The sequence below is a fragment of the Hippocampus zosterae genome, chromosome 18, assembly GCF_025434085.1.
Source record: "Hippocampus zosterae strain Florida chromosome 18, ASM2543408v3, whole genome shotgun sequence".
Lineage (NCBI taxonomy): Eukaryota > Metazoa > Chordata > Actinopteri > Syngnathiformes > Syngnathidae > Hippocampus > Hippocampus zosterae.
This window is the reverse complement of record NC_067468.1, coordinates 11,094,212-11,111,170: the sequence shown is the minus strand read 5'-3', so window position 1 is coordinate 11,111,170 and position 16,959 is coordinate 11,094,212. Positions and strand designations below refer to the sequence as shown.

Below are 16,959 nucleotides of genomic sequence, written 5' to 3'. Positions count from 1 at the left end.
CGTCTGAAATAACATTTGTACAAATTAAATTTAATAATATTAGAACATTAGCTAGCTAGACGTATACTGTAGCTAGCTAGTTAGATAGCTAAATAAGTAGCTATAGAATCTATAATACTGCCCATGTTTGCATTTTTAAATCATAATTTCTACGAGCAAATCACAATCCTAGCACTGGCGGGCTACTGGTGTGGTCCTCACGGGCTACCTGGTGCTCGCGGGCACCACGTTGGAGACCCCTGCTGTACATGGTCGTTTTTTTCGGCTAAAAACGCCTTACTATACATGGTAGTTTCTTTCGGCTAAAAACGCCTTACTATACATGGTTGTTTTTTTTCGGTTAAAGACACCTTACTGTACATGGTCGTTTTTTCGGCTAAAAACGCCTTACTATACATGGTAGTTTTTCTCGGCTAAAAATGCCTTACTATACATGGTCGTTTTTTTGGGTTAAAAACGCCTTACTCTTCATGGTCGTTTTTTTCGGCTAAAAACGCCTTACTATACATGGTTGTTTTTTTTCGGTTAAAAATGCCTTACTATACATGGTAGTTTTTCTCGGCTAAAAACGCCTTACTGTAAATGGTGCTTTTTTCGGCTAAAAACACCTTGCTATACATGGTGGGTTTTTTCAACTAAAACGCCTTACTATACATGGTTGGTTTTTTTGCCTAAAACCGCCATGGTCGTTTTTTTCGGGCTAAAAACGCCTGACTAGACATGGTCATTTTTTGGGGGGGAAAAAACGGCTTACTAGATTTTTTTTTTTCGATCTAAAAATACCTTACTATACATGGTCGTTTTTTTGGGGCTAAAAACGCCTTACTATCAATGGTCTTTTTTTCCGGCTAAAAACACCTTACTGTAAATGGTCAGGGTTTTTTTCAGCTTAAAACTTCTTACTATACATGGTTGGTTTTTTGCCTAAACACGTCTTACCATGCATGGGTGATTATTTTCTGCAAAAACACGCCTTGCTATCCATGGTTGTTGTTTTCACCTCAAAACGCCTTAATATACACAGTCGTTTTTTTTCGGCAAAAAACGCCTTTGTAACCAAGGTCGGGGGTGGGGGGGTTTGCGGCTAAAAAAAAGCCTTACTATCCCTGGTCGTTTTTTTCTGCTAAAAACGCCTTACTAGAAAAGATCGTTTTTGTTTTTTTTTAAATGCCCCACACATTTAAAAAAACGACCTGTATACTCATGTGATTTAAAAAAAACACCATCTTTTTTGTAATGTGCTTTGAAAAAGATGACCATGTATTGGAAGACTTTTTTTTTCTTTTAATAAACATGACCATGCATAGTAAGGTGTTTTTTTTAGATGACACTACCAAGTGATAATGACATTACAAAACATCAAACATTATCAGCAGTACAATTTTAAAATATATTGCTTAATCAAATGCGAGCCACGCCGATAATTTACTTTTACATAAGCGCACAACTTAAGGCAAAATAAAATTATTTTCCTTGTGTATCCAACGATTAAATCAAATAATTAGCTCCAACCACAAGTTTTTAAATTGCCGAGGGTTGAGTCACAGGTGCGTGGCGTTTGACAGCTGCCTCCAACATGTTTTCTCTCGATAATTAGGTCAACTCATTCATCTCACAATGAAAGAATTGACCTTGGAGAGGCCGTGTTTTACATCTCAGAGGCGTTGATAGGCCTCGTCGCCTGGGCTGAGTGGGGCCCCCCCCCCCCGAGTGAACGATGGCTCGTCGCCTCTACATGAAAACAACTCGAGTGCTGATTGTGACGCGCTAAGAAACATGTTGCGTAAGTGTTTTATTGTGTTGTCTTTGGGAATAATCACACCACAAAGGCTAATCATAAACCGGTCTGCGAGGAGTTGATTTAGCGCATTCATTTGCAATGAATGGGATTACTTTCATATGTCGGAGATCACGAAAAACAGCTGTCACATCCGTTCACTCTTAAAAACAATAACAAAGCGGGATCCAGACTAGACTAGAGACTGACCGAAGATTTTTTTTAGGCCAATGTTGATTCTGATATTTGGCAGCAATGACGATTTGAATGACAGACAGAACATGCAAGAGATTTTGCAATACATCAGAGTAAAAAAAAAAATTTCCAAAATTTTGCACTGGCAAAATTGTCAATTGTCAGTGCCTCTTCTTTTAAATCCACCCCCCCCCCCCCCCCCGCACCTCTAAGGACCCAATCAAATATTCGCCTCAGCAGTGCCTTGGAACAATAGCCGCTGCGAGTTGCGAGCTTGCTTTTTGCTTCATGTCGCCGGAAAATATCACTTGTGCTGTGATGGGACGCCAGTCAAGTAAAATTTCGGGTTGGGGCCTAAAATTATTCATTTTTCTATTTTTGCGGGAGGGCTCATCCAGTCAGTCATTCAACAATCTAGCAATCAATCACTTAGCCGACTTTCAAACGTTCAAACAATTGATGGCCGTAAAATGTCTAAACGTTTGAAAGACTCCCAAGTCAACGCGGCGCTATCGGCCCACCGCTACTCTTCACCTCCAGTGCACCTCGGCATCCATTCAACACGAGCGTGCCGGAGGGCCGAACATCATTCTTCATCTCTCACGCGCTCTTTGATGATGGCGCTGTGGAGAGCGGTGTTCAACGTGTCCTTACAAGACTCTCCTCTGAAAGCGTTCATGCGTTCATCAGCCTTCACCTTGTGGTGCTTCTTTTTTTTTTTTTTTTTTTTTTTTTGGTCGGGCGCGGACTCGCAAATATTTCAAGTGCCATTTAGTCGGCGGTGGGTGTGGGTAGGATGGATTATTATGGATCATTACGTAACTCACCGTCCTTGGTGAAACAAAAACATGCAATAAACGGAGGCAAATCTCGCCGGCTGAAATTGTCTCTCGCTTTTCGAAAGGGGCGGCCGAGACTACGAATTGGCAAAGTCAACGATGTCGACAATCATCTGCTGTGATGACAAAATCACGGCAGAGTTCGAGACCAACGGATTGAAAAATGATCGTAAACAGTCGCAGCTTTACAGTTGACTGCACGAAACTATGAAGAGGAGTCTTTTTTTTTTTTTAATTGATTCAGTCGCCCCTTGTTGTGAGCAACCAACACGAAAGCTTTCAGTTCTGTGACCCTTCACCCCTGACATCTCGCACATTGTAACATCGCCGCATATGACCTTGTGCCACCCACAGCGTCCCGGAGCCACGAACCCTCCCTGACCCGCCAGCGAGAGGCCCCGCCACGTCGTACGGGGACGGGCCCCCCCACCCCGAAAGCCCGCATCACCTCCGATTGCCTTGACAGACGCCAGACAGACAGCAATGTATCCAAGGGGGATGTGTTTCTCTCGCTCGGTCTTGAAGTTCAGAACAAAGAATGGTGTTGCCGCCGACTTCAAGGCAGTGTGACGTTATAGCCGACAGCTGCCTCCACTTCACAGGGAGAGTCGGGGGGTGGGGGGGGGGGGGTAATCTGGAATGACAGTATGGCTGCAACACTCACCCTGACATATTATCTATATCTACTTTCAGCTTTTTTTCTTGTTTAAAATGACTTAGTGACAAAAGAGACGGAGAGGTTGCGCAAGACAACCACTAGCTTAACGCTAACACGCGAGGCAAAACCGCATAGCCGGGCTAACAAATGGCATTGATAGCTGTTAGGTCTGTATCCTTTAAACAACGGCTACACAAACCGCGCATGTAGACAGATGATAAAAAAATACGTGCAGGCATATATTCTTTATCCTCGATGAAAAACGACTGACTGAAGCTTACGGAATCGTTCAAGTAGTTGTTCTACTTGTTCACTAGTGGGCAGAAACCTATTGATGGTATTGTGTGCCAGCTAGTTGGACCTCAGCCGTCATTAAGTTTTACTTTTACGTGTTGTACATTTACGTTGAATCATTATTTCAGTACAATTGTTTACTTACCTGATATTAAGCTGAGTGTTAATGTTCAATCTGTGCTTCATGTTAATGTAGGCTACGTATTTATGAGTTACCAAAAGTACCATCAGTGATACACAAATGAAAATAAAATAGTCCAGCTGCATTTAATGTATAACTTTGCATTTAATCATTTGGAAGTGTTTGTTTTGAAACGTTTATTTCGGTCAGTCGTGTTATACTATCATCAATGGTTCGCTTCAGTTGTTTTTCACTTTTGGGTCATTTTCTGATATTTCGGGACAATGTTAATGTTTAAACTGCCTAATATTAAACTACTACAGTCTTTTTTTCCTCACTTTAATTTTCCTAAACTGTATTTAAAATTAGCACAGTAACTGTGCTTAATGTTCCAGTAGTTGGAAATAATTTCGGTAAGACTTTGGTCAAGTCCACTTAAATCCATATTCTGTATTTTCAATGCCGGCCCCCTTTTTTGACCTCATTAGCCTTCTTATGTGAGGCCTTTTCATTTTATTTATTTTTTCCAGTCATGGGATGTCACGGTGGAAGAAAAGCGAGATAAAACACCAGCGACCTCCAACTCTTTCCGAGTTAGTGTCGTTAATACCTCGACCGACGCTGGCCTTCTCCTAGTCCTGCCCACGGGCCATTTGGCTGCGTCCGAGTCACGTGCTAGTTGAATGGCCGTGGTCTAATATGCCATCTGCGGCCAACACAATGCGGTCACTTAAGAGGCCGCTTCCTCGAGTGGCTGCGGCCATTAGTCAGGCGGCTCCACAAGTGACCCTTCACTGGCTTTTACTCTTCAACCACTCATGGGGGGTTTTTTTGTTGTTGTTTTTTTCTGCTTTCCATGCTGCTTCCGACCGTGACTTTTTGTCTGCTTTTTCCTATACAATCTGGACCCTTTAAAAAAAAAAACTTGCGCCCCGCAGTCAATTCATATGACCTTGATGGTGGTGGCTCCAACCTCTTCAGCACTCACTTTGTTAGTCACAAATGCTCCTCAAATGTAAATTCCCCTTTAGCACATTGCCGGGGGACCTTAATTTAAGGTCAGTGTTGGCCGCAAACCGCAAAAAAAAAAGTTTGAATAAAACCAATCGAAACTCATCAAAATCTGATATGAAAAGCCATGCGGATGCTGAAAATTACACTTAGTAGTGCCTCATTGTTCACTTTCTACAAGCCTGAATTGTTTCCCTGCCTCAGAGCACAATCCCTATTCGTACGTTACTAGTATAACCCCAACTCAAAATGTGTGACATAGTTTGGGAATAATTTGTTGCCAGACATTTGGTGGATGTTCCTTTCCGTCATGACCATAATGTGACAGTTAATAATCTAACACATTGTCCTTTACTGACTAAAGCATGACAAGCTAGTTTTGATTGATGTGAAAATGTGACGGGTGTTCTGTTAGATAAATTACAAGACGTGTTAACATCTTATGTTACCGTACAATCACCTTTTGATATATTTCACAGAAAGCTTGAAGTTTTCCCTCTAGTGTTAATGGGTTGCTAGCTAGCTTCAAGTTAGCATTCTTACGCTAACATCAATTTCATTAGCATGTGTGTTGAGTGTACATGCGAGAGTTTTTGTAGAAATAGCTAAAATGGGACGAAAACGTAAAAATGAAAAAGTGCTTTCAGCCCAAAGAGAGAAATTTCCAAGTCACCATCAGAGGCATGTGTAAATCTTGGGGGCATGGTGACCAAGTGGTTAGCATATCAGTTTGCATATTTTGAGTGAATTCTGATTAATATTATATATATATGTATTTAAAAAATTGGGTGGGGGCAGAGGGTTGCCTCATTATGCACAAGTGTCAAACTGGTCCTCGTGAGCCACCATCCTGCATGTTTTGATTCAAATGATCAGCTGCTCCGTAGGAGCCGGATACAAATCTTGATCGATCGAATCAGGTGTGTTAGAAGGGAAACATCTAAAAAAAAAAAAAAAAAAAAACGTGAAGGATAGCAAGCCCTTAAAGCCCGGAGTTTGACATTTTTTTCAAATGAGTGACAGCGGATACTACAGTGGACAGCTTATCATGTTATCAGGTTACAGGGTGCACAGGATGGTTTAAAAACGGATTAAATGTCCGAGTGTCAACGCTACAAGAGAAAGAGCACAAGTGAACGCGTTCTCACTTGGAAGGCTTTTAATAATTTACTTTAAAAAATAGTGTAAAAGTAACAGATATCTCCCACTTGGTGTGGATCTGTTCCATATTCAAATTGATGACCGACGTAACAAAGTCTTTTGCAAACTTGCATTTGTCTGTACAATTTCGTGAACACTCACTTGGCAATTTCCACGTATTTGGCTGGAAGTAAATGACTTTTTCCACTGTATATATTTATAGATATATATATATATATGTATAAAAGCTCACAGCAAAAAAAATAATAATAATAAAACAAAAACAGCTTGAAATGTACAGCTTTTAAAAAATTCCAGAAAAACACAGCCGAATGGTGTATCATACAAACATGCTCCGATTGTAACAAATAGCAAAGGGGGCGGGGCCTTTCGCGTGGTTTGCTTGACATCATCTTGAAATCATAAGTGTCCTTCTTAAATATTTTCATTTGAACATTTTCGATTGCCTCGTTCAAGGATTCGCCTTAATATCTCCTGCATATTTTTAATTGAAAGGCATTAAATAAAACAAACGATATATAGATTTTCCTTTTTTTTTTTTGTTTTTAACTGATGTTCATTCTGTGTCCATCACCCTTTATTTTCATTAAGTGCCTGTTTGGAAGAGGTAATATATATTTGTTAGATATATACGTACAGATATCAAATTCTATGACATGATATAATTTGTATAAATATTGCATTAAATTGTCAACGTTCATTTCAGATCCCAAAAGATGGCAACAAAAAAGGCCTTTCTCCCCCCCCCCCCCTTTTGTTTCATTTTAAATATGACAAAATAACTTTAAATTCTTTGCAAATGTTTTACATTATGAACACCCCGGCCTGTCTTCATCTTTTTTTTTTTTGTACCGCCATTGCTTATCTACAACCCTTTGAAAGGTGAAGAAAAAGTGCCGCTTGCAAAACGCTCCCCCGTAAGAGTTCAAAGAACCTTTCAACAGCGCCTTTTTTTTTTTGTACAAAATTTAAAACGACGCAACAATGCCACGAGTGTGCGTTGACATGCAAATTTGCTGGTTGTACAATATTACAGGTCTGCAGACGTTTGTTTCAAAATGCCACCCGAGTTTCTCTCCATGAGAAAGCACCGTGACAGCCATTTCCAAGTTTTTTTCTTTTGCACTGGCTTAGCATTTTGTCACTCGGATTTACATTCCAGGCCCTGGGAGAGTCCTCTCTGAGACGAGGAGTTGCAAAGTGGGAGGGGGTGGGGGGGGGACGCTGAGAAGGCCCAGAGCTGCGGAATAGGAGGTGCGTACGGCTAGAGCATGTTGAGGATGGCATTGTACATTTGGACCAGCACGGCCAAGTGGACGGGCAGGCAAGACTGGCGGTCCTGGGTGGCAGGCGTGCACGTCAGCCAGGAGAGTGCATTGTATTGCTCCAATACAAATCTGCATTTTGGGGAGGGGGGTGGGGTGTGGGGGGAAATAGCATGAAGCCGAATCAAGTTTCTGTCACAGGTTTTCTTAAAAATTTGTCTCGCAATGGAGAAATTCTCAATTTACAGCAGCAAAATTATGAAAGGGACAAAGTACATTAATAAATATTAATAAATATAAATATAAGCTTATTAAAAATATTTTTTTACGTGCATTCAGGAAATTTGTAGTAAAAAATTAAAATTACATTACATCAGCGAGAAATGTAAAGCTTTATTGCAACGAGCTTGTTTTTCAATTCAGATATCAAATTCCAACGTCTTTTTTTCTTTGTCACAGAGATTATGTAAAAAAATACTAAGAATGATTGATACGATATGGAATGTGCACTGATGTGAATTTTTTTTAAACCCCCAAAAAAAAGATTTGTAGCTTTTAGAAAATGTTCTAACCTTGGCAGTCTGAATTCATATAGGAAAAAAATGTGGTGCTCATAAAATAGCTCAAAGGCCACATGTAAGACAGCTATGTGAGTAAATATTTGTGTGCTTAAGAAGTTAAAATGTGGAATATTCGCAACAATTTTTCACGTGTCATCAGCCTTAAGTGATGGCACATTGTGGCTTTGGAGCCACGCAGCTTCTGGAGTCACTTTAGAATCCCACATTCGACACCCGCAGCCAGGAAAGCCGACATGTGTTGTATATTTACCGGAGCACATCAGAGGTGGTTTTGGAGTCCAGCGGGTGAGGGGTCCTCTTTGTCTTGTCTGCCACCAGCTCATCTGACTGGACCATGGAGATGTGGTGGTGGAGCGAGGCCTGCGGAGAAGCAACGGAGGGCGTCACGCGAGTATCGACGGCGTCATGAGACTTCCGTTCCAGTCGACTCGGAATCGCCGGCTCTTTTACTGGAATTCTGTCACACGCGCGTCGGATCACGTGGGGCTGGCCCCCACACCTCTGAACAAAATGTGGTTTTGGGGCTGTCTATTTCTGTCGATAATATTGATTAGTGGTCATTTACAGCATCGGCCGTGTCGTCTGAAAGGTTGAAAAAAAAACATTTGAAGCCGTAGAGGCGGTCCGGCGGTCGACTGGTTAGTGCGCCGGCCTCACAGTAAATTGTCCCTCGGTGTGAGTGTGAGTGTGCATGGTTTTTCGTCTATGTGTGAACCCGGAGTACCTGGAGAAAACCCACAAAGTGAAACAATGGTTTAGCAAACAATCATTCAGACTGGAAACTCTGTAAAATGTGGAAATGTGTCTGAAAATAAATGACTTTTATCCTCTGTTTTGCAATACAATATAATTACTAATGGGCGCCCCCTTGTGGTGTGATATTTATTTACTTTTCCCCCACCCCTCTATAGCTGAATTATTTATTTGATTATTCGCATTATATTTGATGAGAAACAAATACAAGAGTCATGTTTTAAGGACCTTGAGGAACAGAGGACACTGATTCTCAGCTTGAGGACACGAAGCCCAAAACCAGTGCGGGAGTCCGCCGCCGGCCTGCGCCGTGGAGACGTAGTAGCCCAGAGCCAGCGGCTGCTGCTTCAGCTCTTCCGGCGGATTGTCTCTGGAGAGCAAGCGCTCGCCCTGGCTCTGTGGAAAAACAGGAAATTCAATTACTGGACCACGTGCACGGCGAAGGCGCGCAAAAACAAGAGAGATGCATCAGAGATACTTCAAGGAAATGAGTGCCGTCCGTCTGGCAGGCCTGCGTGTGATGTTTATGGTGGGAGGGGGGGAAAAAAAACGTAATTGTTGTTTACGTGCAGCCATTCAAAAGGCAACGGACAGTTTTGATTAACTTAAACAGAAACGGCCACCAAACACGTCACTGTAAGGCCAGCGGAACTGTCTCGGTGCTAAAAAAAAAAAAAAAGTAGTATTTGGGTTTCAAAATAGGGTTTTGAGGTAGGGTTAGGGTTTCAATTTATAGCACAGCAGCGGAAAGCAACAGAATGTCTGAGCTCGGTTTTCAAAATAAGGTTCAAAGTAAGTTGGGTTATAAACGAGTTAATATTTCAAAATTAGGATTTGAAACTACGGTTAGGGTTTAAAACTAGGTTAGGGGTTTTATGGTAGGGTTTTCTACTGGAGTTGGGGTTTCAAATTTTTAGTTAGGATCGCATAGCACGGTTTTAAATTAAAGTTAGGGTTTCATAGTAGGGTTTGTGTCTCAAACTAGGGTTAAGGTTTTATACTAGGGTTAGGGTTTCAAATTGGGATTCGGTATTTAAAGTAGTGTTTAAAACAAGGATTAGGCTTTTCAAGTTGAGTTAGGGTTTCCAATGAGCATTAGTGTTTACGGGTTCAAACTTGGATTCGGGTTTTCCTGATTCAGCACGCGCAAGCTTTCCCCACCAATCAGCAGCGGCGCTCTGAAGTCGACTCGTATCTCTTCCCTCAGGTGAGCCGACGACACCTGCAACGTGTTGGGAGTTGGCTGCTCTCTCGACTTTGCGATTGAGCCGTTAAGAAACTGTCACCGCGTCTGTCTTCGCCCCTTTTCGCCCCGGGAGACAAATTCCTCCACGTTTGGCAGCTCTTCGCTCTCACATGCTGTTGGGTGCATGTGATGCGTGTGATGTGGAGTGTCAGTCCAGATGTCATCGCGTGGATCTGAGCTTCAACAGGCATGCTGCTAAATACCTCTCCGGGTGAAGAAATATTCTCTCAGTCACCAATTCATTAGTGACGTTTTTTTTTTTTTTAAACAGAGCGCCCCCCCCCAAAAAAAAAAAAAAGTGGGACGAGGAAGACTCACGGTTTAAGTACAGCACAATTTCCATCTTCAAAAGCACTCACCAACCTTGAATACGGACAGAGGTGGGAGCAATTATGTTTCACTCACCCTGGTGTGTTGAAAATGGGACCCCATCCCCATTCCGGATGGAGAGCCCGGCGATGGCACGGGGGAGGTGTTGGGGGAAGGGTGGAGGTTACCCGTGATCAGCATCATGTCGTGGCCGATGTCGTTCTCCAGTTCGTCAGGAAAGGGCAGGTCGAACATGTCGTCTACGGGAACACAACTCATTGGTTTGCCGAATTTGGGCAACAATTGTTGTGTTTTCGTGACATGATTGGAGTGCACAATGCACAAAGTTAAAACAATCGCACGAGGCGTGCTGCTGCTGAGATGGAACAATCCTGCCCCCTGTTGGTGAAATAGAGTAAAAACAACTCCATGTTTCTTTGGATTGCTTCCTGTATTATTGTTACATTGGAACCTGACATTTTTCCAGAAAATTCATGATACTTATTTTATATTTAGACATCATTGGTTTGGGACTCGAGGGCTTTTTTCCCCCCTTTTATTACCACTTTTGTTGATATTTAATGTCTTGTTCAATATTTTCTCACTGCACTATCCGTAACGGTCGACCAAGCTTTATGCTGTTCCACCAACAGCCCGGCCCATGATTTCACTGGCTGTGCATGTGCAGCTTTATGGTTGTCCAAAGACGCGACCTTGGCACGACGGTATCCAGTAAAAGCTAATGAGTACCGTTATTGTCCTCAGTGGGGTAGGAGCTCGGCGCCAGCTGGGTGGTGGCGGATGTCGGGAAGACGAGGATGTGTGTGCACGAGGCGTCCTGAGGCGTGTTCAGCTGCGACGTCTGCAGGTTCAGGGCAGTGCTGCGGCCGAACACGGAGCCCATCGTCACCGCGTCTGAGAGCAAACGATACCCGGAAAATAAATAAATTAAAAAGTGATTTTGTGTCACTTTACAAAAGTATTAGATCAGTTTGTGTACCGCTAGTGCTACGAGGGCTCCCTCTAGTGGTTTGCACAATAATCACCGGTAAAGTACACTTCAGTTGTATTTAACTTTGAAGTTACATATATTTGCATTAGTTTTTTTAAAAGTCATTGGCTTCTACTCATTCAATCCCAAAGACGTTTGTGAACGTCTTTTCAGACTTGGTCCAGAGTAAACCTGAAACTCACTCACTCTCGTTTTAAGATTTTGGTATCTATTTGTGTACCGGTATTTCTTTTTCAAAGATTTGTTAATTGTTTATATATTTATCTGTGATGCCCTCCTGTTATGTTGTGGGTCTAAATGACCCACTTTGAAAACAATTGACCCAGGATCATTACTATTGTTCCTTCCAAACCCACCTAACAGGAGGGTTACAAAGTGGAAAGGAAAAGGTGTCCAAGCCGTTTTGTAAGGGAGGCTCACTTTGACCCCCCCCCCCCCCCCCACACACACACACACACACTCCCACACCCCCTAAACTCCATGATCACCTTCACGTGGTTACTTCAAGAGTTCTATGCCGCGTTGGTCTCTACCTACCGGGCATGACCACGAGTGAGCCCTGCGGCTCCATGGCGACCAGGCAGGCGCTGAGGATGGAGGGGGTGTCCGCCACTGAGATGCCACACATGCGGCACGCCTCCCTGAGCTGGCGCCCTATCGATTGCAGCGAGTGCTCCCCGAGGAGCGAGCTCCAGTCTGGCGGAGAGAAAAGGACAAAGTGGCGTGACCAAATGACTCCTCCTGCACTTAAGTAAAGACATCATCTTCATGACCGACTTCAACTCAGCTGACCAACCGAGTCAGTATTGTGTTTTCCGCACTACAAGGTGCTTCGGAGTATAATGAATGGCCTATTCTAAAACTGTTTTCAAATATGGGGCGCACCGCATTATAAGGTGCAGAGAATAGAAGCTACAATAGCGGCTGAGGTTGCGTTGTGCATCCACTAGATGGAGCTACTCTAAAAGAATACAATAAACTACAATATAGCTTTATTCATATGGCGCTTTCACAATCGCTGCAGCTTTCATAAAGTACCATGTTATAGAGAGCGGCTTTTCTTTTTCAAAAGGGGGGGGGGGGGGGTAATTCTTTAGAAAATATAATCAAAGGCCAGTAAAATAATTCTGCTCCTCGCTCACCGCTTGTCCATGAAGTGAAGCCACGTCACCCACCTTTAAGTTCGCCATGGCCCAGTCTCCCTAACCGACCAATCACAATCCTCCATGGCAGTGAGGTCATCTGGATGATGCCGACGCACCACTCCCACAGCTTCTGCAGACCCATCTTCCGAGCGGACACCTTCGGGCGCCGAGCCCTGAATTAGAGGGTGGGAGGGGAGGGGGGGGTACGTGAAATTTTGAATATAAAGAGATTAAAGCAGTAAATTTGACACTAACCTGTTCGGCACGTCGACATTGATGATGCACGTCTCCAGCAGCTCTCCATGCTGGTCCGTGCATGACACAAGGATCCAGCGCTGGTCATGTGACAAGCAGTATCCAACAAAGAGCACGTTGTACCTGGGAGGGATTTCGGCCCAAATCTCTCCTTGCTCTGGTTGCTTGGGCCGAGTGGGCCCGAGGATGAAGGGGGGTGAATAGAGATGCACAGGGCTGGGATGCTGAGGGAAGACAAACATGTATCGGGGTCACGGTGGGTTTTTATCATGACGACGATTCATTTTATCATTTACCTCTGGACTCTTGAGGACCGAGGTGACGGTGGACACGGGGCCAAAACCGGTCAGGGACTTGATGTGCGTGTGCTGGGGCCGCAGGCGTCTGCACTGGGAGTAACAGGAGAAGGCCAGAGAGCGCAGGTGCTGCAGGTATAAATGGCTTTCGCCACTGGCGGGCTGGAGGAGGTACTGGCATGGCACCACCTGCAGGAAGAGGGCCATGCTCTCAGCTCTGGCAGCTTTTTCTCAACATTTGAAAAGAGACTATCAGTCCCTTCTACGACACGCTTTGTCAAAATTGGCTTATTAGTTTGACTACTTGTTAGGTGATGAACATGAAGTGCTGAAGTATGAAGGCAAAATAAGCCGAGCAGTCACCTTTCTCGTTTTGGGCGAGCTTCATACCTTAGTTTTAATTTCGGACAACAAGAATTTCTCGATTTTTTTTTAGAAGATTGAAATGAAAGCTAATCAGATAAAGACTACGCCTACGACTAGATAATTTAGCCATTTTTGCAAGCAAAACTATTCTTCTAAATTAAGCACCGATGGTGTAACTCGCTTCGGAGGCTTGCTGGGACAAGCCGAAAGTCGCAAGGTCCTCAGTAAAACCATTCTTCGACAAGTTATTTTGCCACCCCTGTTTACCTGTAGAACAAGTGCAGGTCTAATGGTCTCAGGCAAGGTATGCAGCATTTCCGTGTAGCAGCGAAGAAGCCCCAGCAGCCACACGCTCTCTGCCTCGACTTCGTCACCTTCCTCTTCCTCCCCTCCTTCACTCCTCGTGCCAGTCGGACTCAGGAACGCGTCCACGACGTAAACAACGATGGCCGGTGGGTTGGTGCGGCTGTCCGTGGAGTCGGGGCCAGTCGGGATACCGATTCTGTACTGCTCGGCGGTGCTGGAGGGGTGGGGGGGGGGGGGGACACACTATCAGTTGTGGACTAGTTCAAGGGTGTAATGGTTGTATTTGGAACAGTGTTCCAGCACATCCGGCAGATGGCGCTGTGGTGATAAAAGCCAAGTGATGGTATTCTATCCATCTTGCTCATTTGAGAACTTTGGATCAGAGGTTACATGCTCAAAAGCGAAACTGAGAGGCTTTCGTGTGCCTGGCAACGAGTGACTACATCAACATGAGGAGTGAAGAAAAATATTCATTCATCTTCCGTACTGCTTGATCCTCACTAGGGTCGCGGGGGGGTGCTGGAGCGTATCCCAGCTGTCTCCGGGCAGTAGGCGGGGGACACCCTGAATCGGTTACCAGCCAATCGCAGGGCACACATAGACGAACAACCATCGACGCTCACACTCACACCTAGGGACAATTTTAGAGTGTTCAATCAGCCTGCCACGCATGTTTTTGGAATGTGGGAGGAAACCGGAGTACCCGGAGAAAACCCACGCAGGCCCGGGGAGAACATGCAAACTCCACGCAGGGAGGCCGGAGCTGGAATCGAACCCAGTACCTCTGCACTGTGAAGCCAACGTGCTAACCACTGGACTACCGGGCCGCCCTGTAGAAAAATATATATCTTCATAATCAGTCCGAAATGAGCCTGCTGATGAACAAATGGAAAAACGTCCCTCCGTCCATCCATGATCTGAACTGCTTTATCCAAACGCTCAAACAAACAAACCCAAATACGGTGATAGGATGTGAGCGCGTGATTTTTGCTCTTACACGTCGGGGTTCTCTGCTGGTGTGTTCAAGGGTCCTTTGGACTCGCTGGAGCCTCCGGGCGTCGTCTCCCCCGTCTGGCCTGAGGGTGTTGCAGATGGAGTGGAGGCGTTCACTGAAGCGGCAGCCCCGGGAGCTGGCTCTGCGTCCGACGTCCATGCTTGAGATTGTCCAGAGGGGGCAGGTTGCGCTGACGAGTTGGGTGGTTGGATTTTGGATGGCAGCAAAAGCGTGCTGTCCAAAGGCAGGACTGACAACTGGGGTCCTGCAGAGTGAGGACAGAATTTGTACATGCGCCAGAAGTCGGTTTCTGTAAAAGATGCTTTGATTGGACTGTGTGTGTGTGTGTTTGGGAGATTACGCTGCAGGTTCTTACCGAGCTGCAGCTTACAGGCATAGGCGTAAAGTTTCAGTTTGCTGAGGTTGTCTGCGTGGTGCTCTCCGGCCCAGGGACCAGTCAACCACTGGTCCACGTCGAGCTCCTCCACCCTTTGGGACTCCACGTCCTCCCCCACGCGGATTATGCCATCCCGGGACACCTTGGCCAGAGGACGGTGCTTCCCAAGCCGACACGTCTGAGAATGACGTCGCTTTCGGTGAGGGCACTTTCTTTGAGGCACTCGGAAATCAATTTGGCACAATCTCCTACCTCGTAAACGGCGCTGAGCTCCTGGAAGAAGGCTCGGGCGGCAGCAAGCAGGGGAGGACTATTGGGACAAAGTACCACGTACGCTACATCGCGTTGACCCCCGTAAGGCTCCAGCAAGAGCTTCTCCCAGAAGGGCAAGGCAAGAGGGGACAGTGCCAGGAAGTCCCGTTCTCGGTCGTAGCCAAGCAGGACTGTGGGAATGGGCAAGGGCTCCGGGGACTCCTCAGAACCTGAAGGCAGAATTCCACCATGAGCCGTAAGTCTAATCAGACAAAAAAAAAGTTTTGTTGTTCTTACCATACGAGCCTCTTCCCGCCATCTTATGGAACTGCTGCCAGGTGAGCGGACCCTGAACGTGTTGGATGTTATCCCAAGTCCGTCCGGTTCTTTTCTTCTGGATGGCATCTTGCAGGAAGGGCTGCAGGGACAGCAGCAAGCGCACCATGTCCTGGGACGACAACATGCTCATGTCCACCACTGCGGGGATGAGCACAGACACGGAAACAAGCGCGCACGCACGCACGCACGCACACACGGGACAGATACGCACATGTTAACAAGGGCCTAGCCACCGAGGAAACAAATGAAAAAACAGAAAACACATTAAGCAGACAGGAATTTGTTTTTAAGCGGCCAAATTTGCGTCCTTACCGTTGGTGTGAGGCCAGGGATGCAGAGCGGTACTTCGGACAACAGCCGGATCGACTTTCCCTCCCGTGGAGTTGTCCACATACTGCAGACCTTGCTCCAGGGCGTTGTAACACTCCACGCAGGCGTCGCTCCCGTCCGCCCACTGCTTTTCCGACATCCAACTCTGCAGCAGCGCCCCCTTGCGGGAATAGCTGGAGTAAGCGTGGGGAAGGTGCAGCGAGGCGAGGGAGGAAATGGGCTGCGAGCACTGCTCCTGAAGTAAGACCATGACGGCTGGCGAGGCGGGGGCCGCATCCTGAGGACGCTTCGCTCGGGGGTCGCCCATCGTCGGCTCCCGCCGGCCGAGGGCCAGCCTCCTCTCGGCGGCGCGGCCGACCTCCGAGGAGCGGCCGTAAATATCCAACTCGTCTTCCAGGAAGAGGCCCGTGCCGTGGGCCAGCTGCCTGTTCACAATGGCGCTGAAGCCACACGTGCAGCGGTACTGATCCTCGCAGGTGGAATCGGGGATGTACACCCCGACGTCCGCCCCCTTGACGTTCAGGTTGCAGGCGCAGATGCAGCAGCTGTCAAAGTTGCGGTCCTTGAAGACGTTAAGGACCGAGTCCGACAGAAGCAGAATGGCGTAGAGGCTGTGGCTCTCCGGGAGGCAAGGTCGAGGTCGAGCCAGGGGCTCCACGGAGCTCAGGGGCAGGCTGGTGGAAGGGGTCGAAGCCGGCGAGCTCAGCTCAGTCCCGTCCTGCTTCACGGAACCTTGGCCGGAGCTGGCGGGGTTCATACCCCGCGGCGTGCGAGGGGTGCGCGGAGTGGGCACGGAGAAACGAGGCGTGGCCGGGGAAGGCAGGATGCCCACCGTGGTGCTCACCGAAGCCGTGGTGCCGCTCATCTGGTTGTAGTCCTGGTCCGTTAGAGCGCTGACACTTGGGATATTTCTGAAAGACATCAAAAATATGCTCATGCACCATTTCCGGGGTCACAGTTAAGCATTATTCAAGCACTTCTACCGGGTAAAAGCATCAAGTCAGTCGGGGCTGTTTTTGCCCCAATTTCAAAACCGGGTGGTCAGCTAAAGCGTGGC

At 46.1% G+C, this 16,959-nt stretch overlaps 2 protein-coding genes across 17 annotated transcripts in view; one reads left to right on the top strand and one right to left on the bottom strand.

Annotated features, from left to right (window-relative positions):
- The window catches only part of LOC127591339 (uncharacterized), a 279,941-nt gene that overhangs the window by 200,836 nt on the left and 62,146 nt on the right, over nt 1–16,959 (top strand). The window contains exons 6-7 of one of the 8 annotated variants that reach the window (XM_052051368.1): nt 8,221–8,289; nt 9,863–10,011. The exons of the other annotated variants lie outside the window; for them this stretch is intronic. Coding sequence (XP_051907328.1) covers nt 8,221–8,289; nt 9,863–9,866 — 73 coding nt within the window. The 3' untranslated portion in view covers nt 9,867–10,011. Of the gene's footprint in view, nt 1–8,220; nt 8,290–9,862; nt 10,012–16,959 lie in introns of those variants that run through there. 8 annotated transcript variants of the gene reach the window in all.
- Nucleotides 6,037–16,959, bottom strand: part of LOC127591331 (mediator of RNA polymerase II transcription subunit 13-like) — a 146,659-nt gene continuing 135,736 nt past the window's right edge. For all 9 annotated transcript variants that reach the window (XM_052051339.1, XM_052051345.1, XM_052051347.1 and 6 more), the window contains exons 17-31: nt 15,885–16,813; nt 15,531–15,710; nt 15,234–15,463; nt 14,961–15,159; nt 14,588–14,849; nt 13,552–13,804; nt 12,919–13,107; nt 12,623–12,846; nt 12,398–12,540; nt 11,760–11,918; nt 10,961–11,125; nt 10,307–10,470; nt 8,884–9,051; nt 8,153–8,262; nt 6,037–7,453 (exon numbers count right to left, since the gene is read on the bottom strand). In XM_052051339.1, the coding sequence (XP_051907299.1) occupies nt 7,321–7,453; nt 8,153–8,262; nt 8,884–9,051; nt 10,307–10,470; nt 10,961–11,125; nt 11,760–11,918; nt 12,398–12,540; nt 12,623–12,846; nt 12,919–13,107; nt 13,552–13,804; nt 14,588–14,849; nt 14,961–15,159; nt 15,234–15,463; nt 15,531–15,710; nt 15,885–16,813 (3,508 nt within the window). In that variant the 3' untranslated portion in view covers nt 6,037–7,320. The remainder of the gene's footprint in view (nt 7,454–8,152; nt 8,263–8,883; nt 9,052–10,306; nt 10,471–10,960; nt 11,126–11,759; nt 11,919–12,397; nt 12,541–12,622; nt 12,847–12,918; nt 13,108–13,551; nt 13,805–14,587; nt 14,850–14,960; nt 15,160–15,233; nt 15,464–15,530; nt 15,711–15,884; nt 16,814–16,959) is intronic.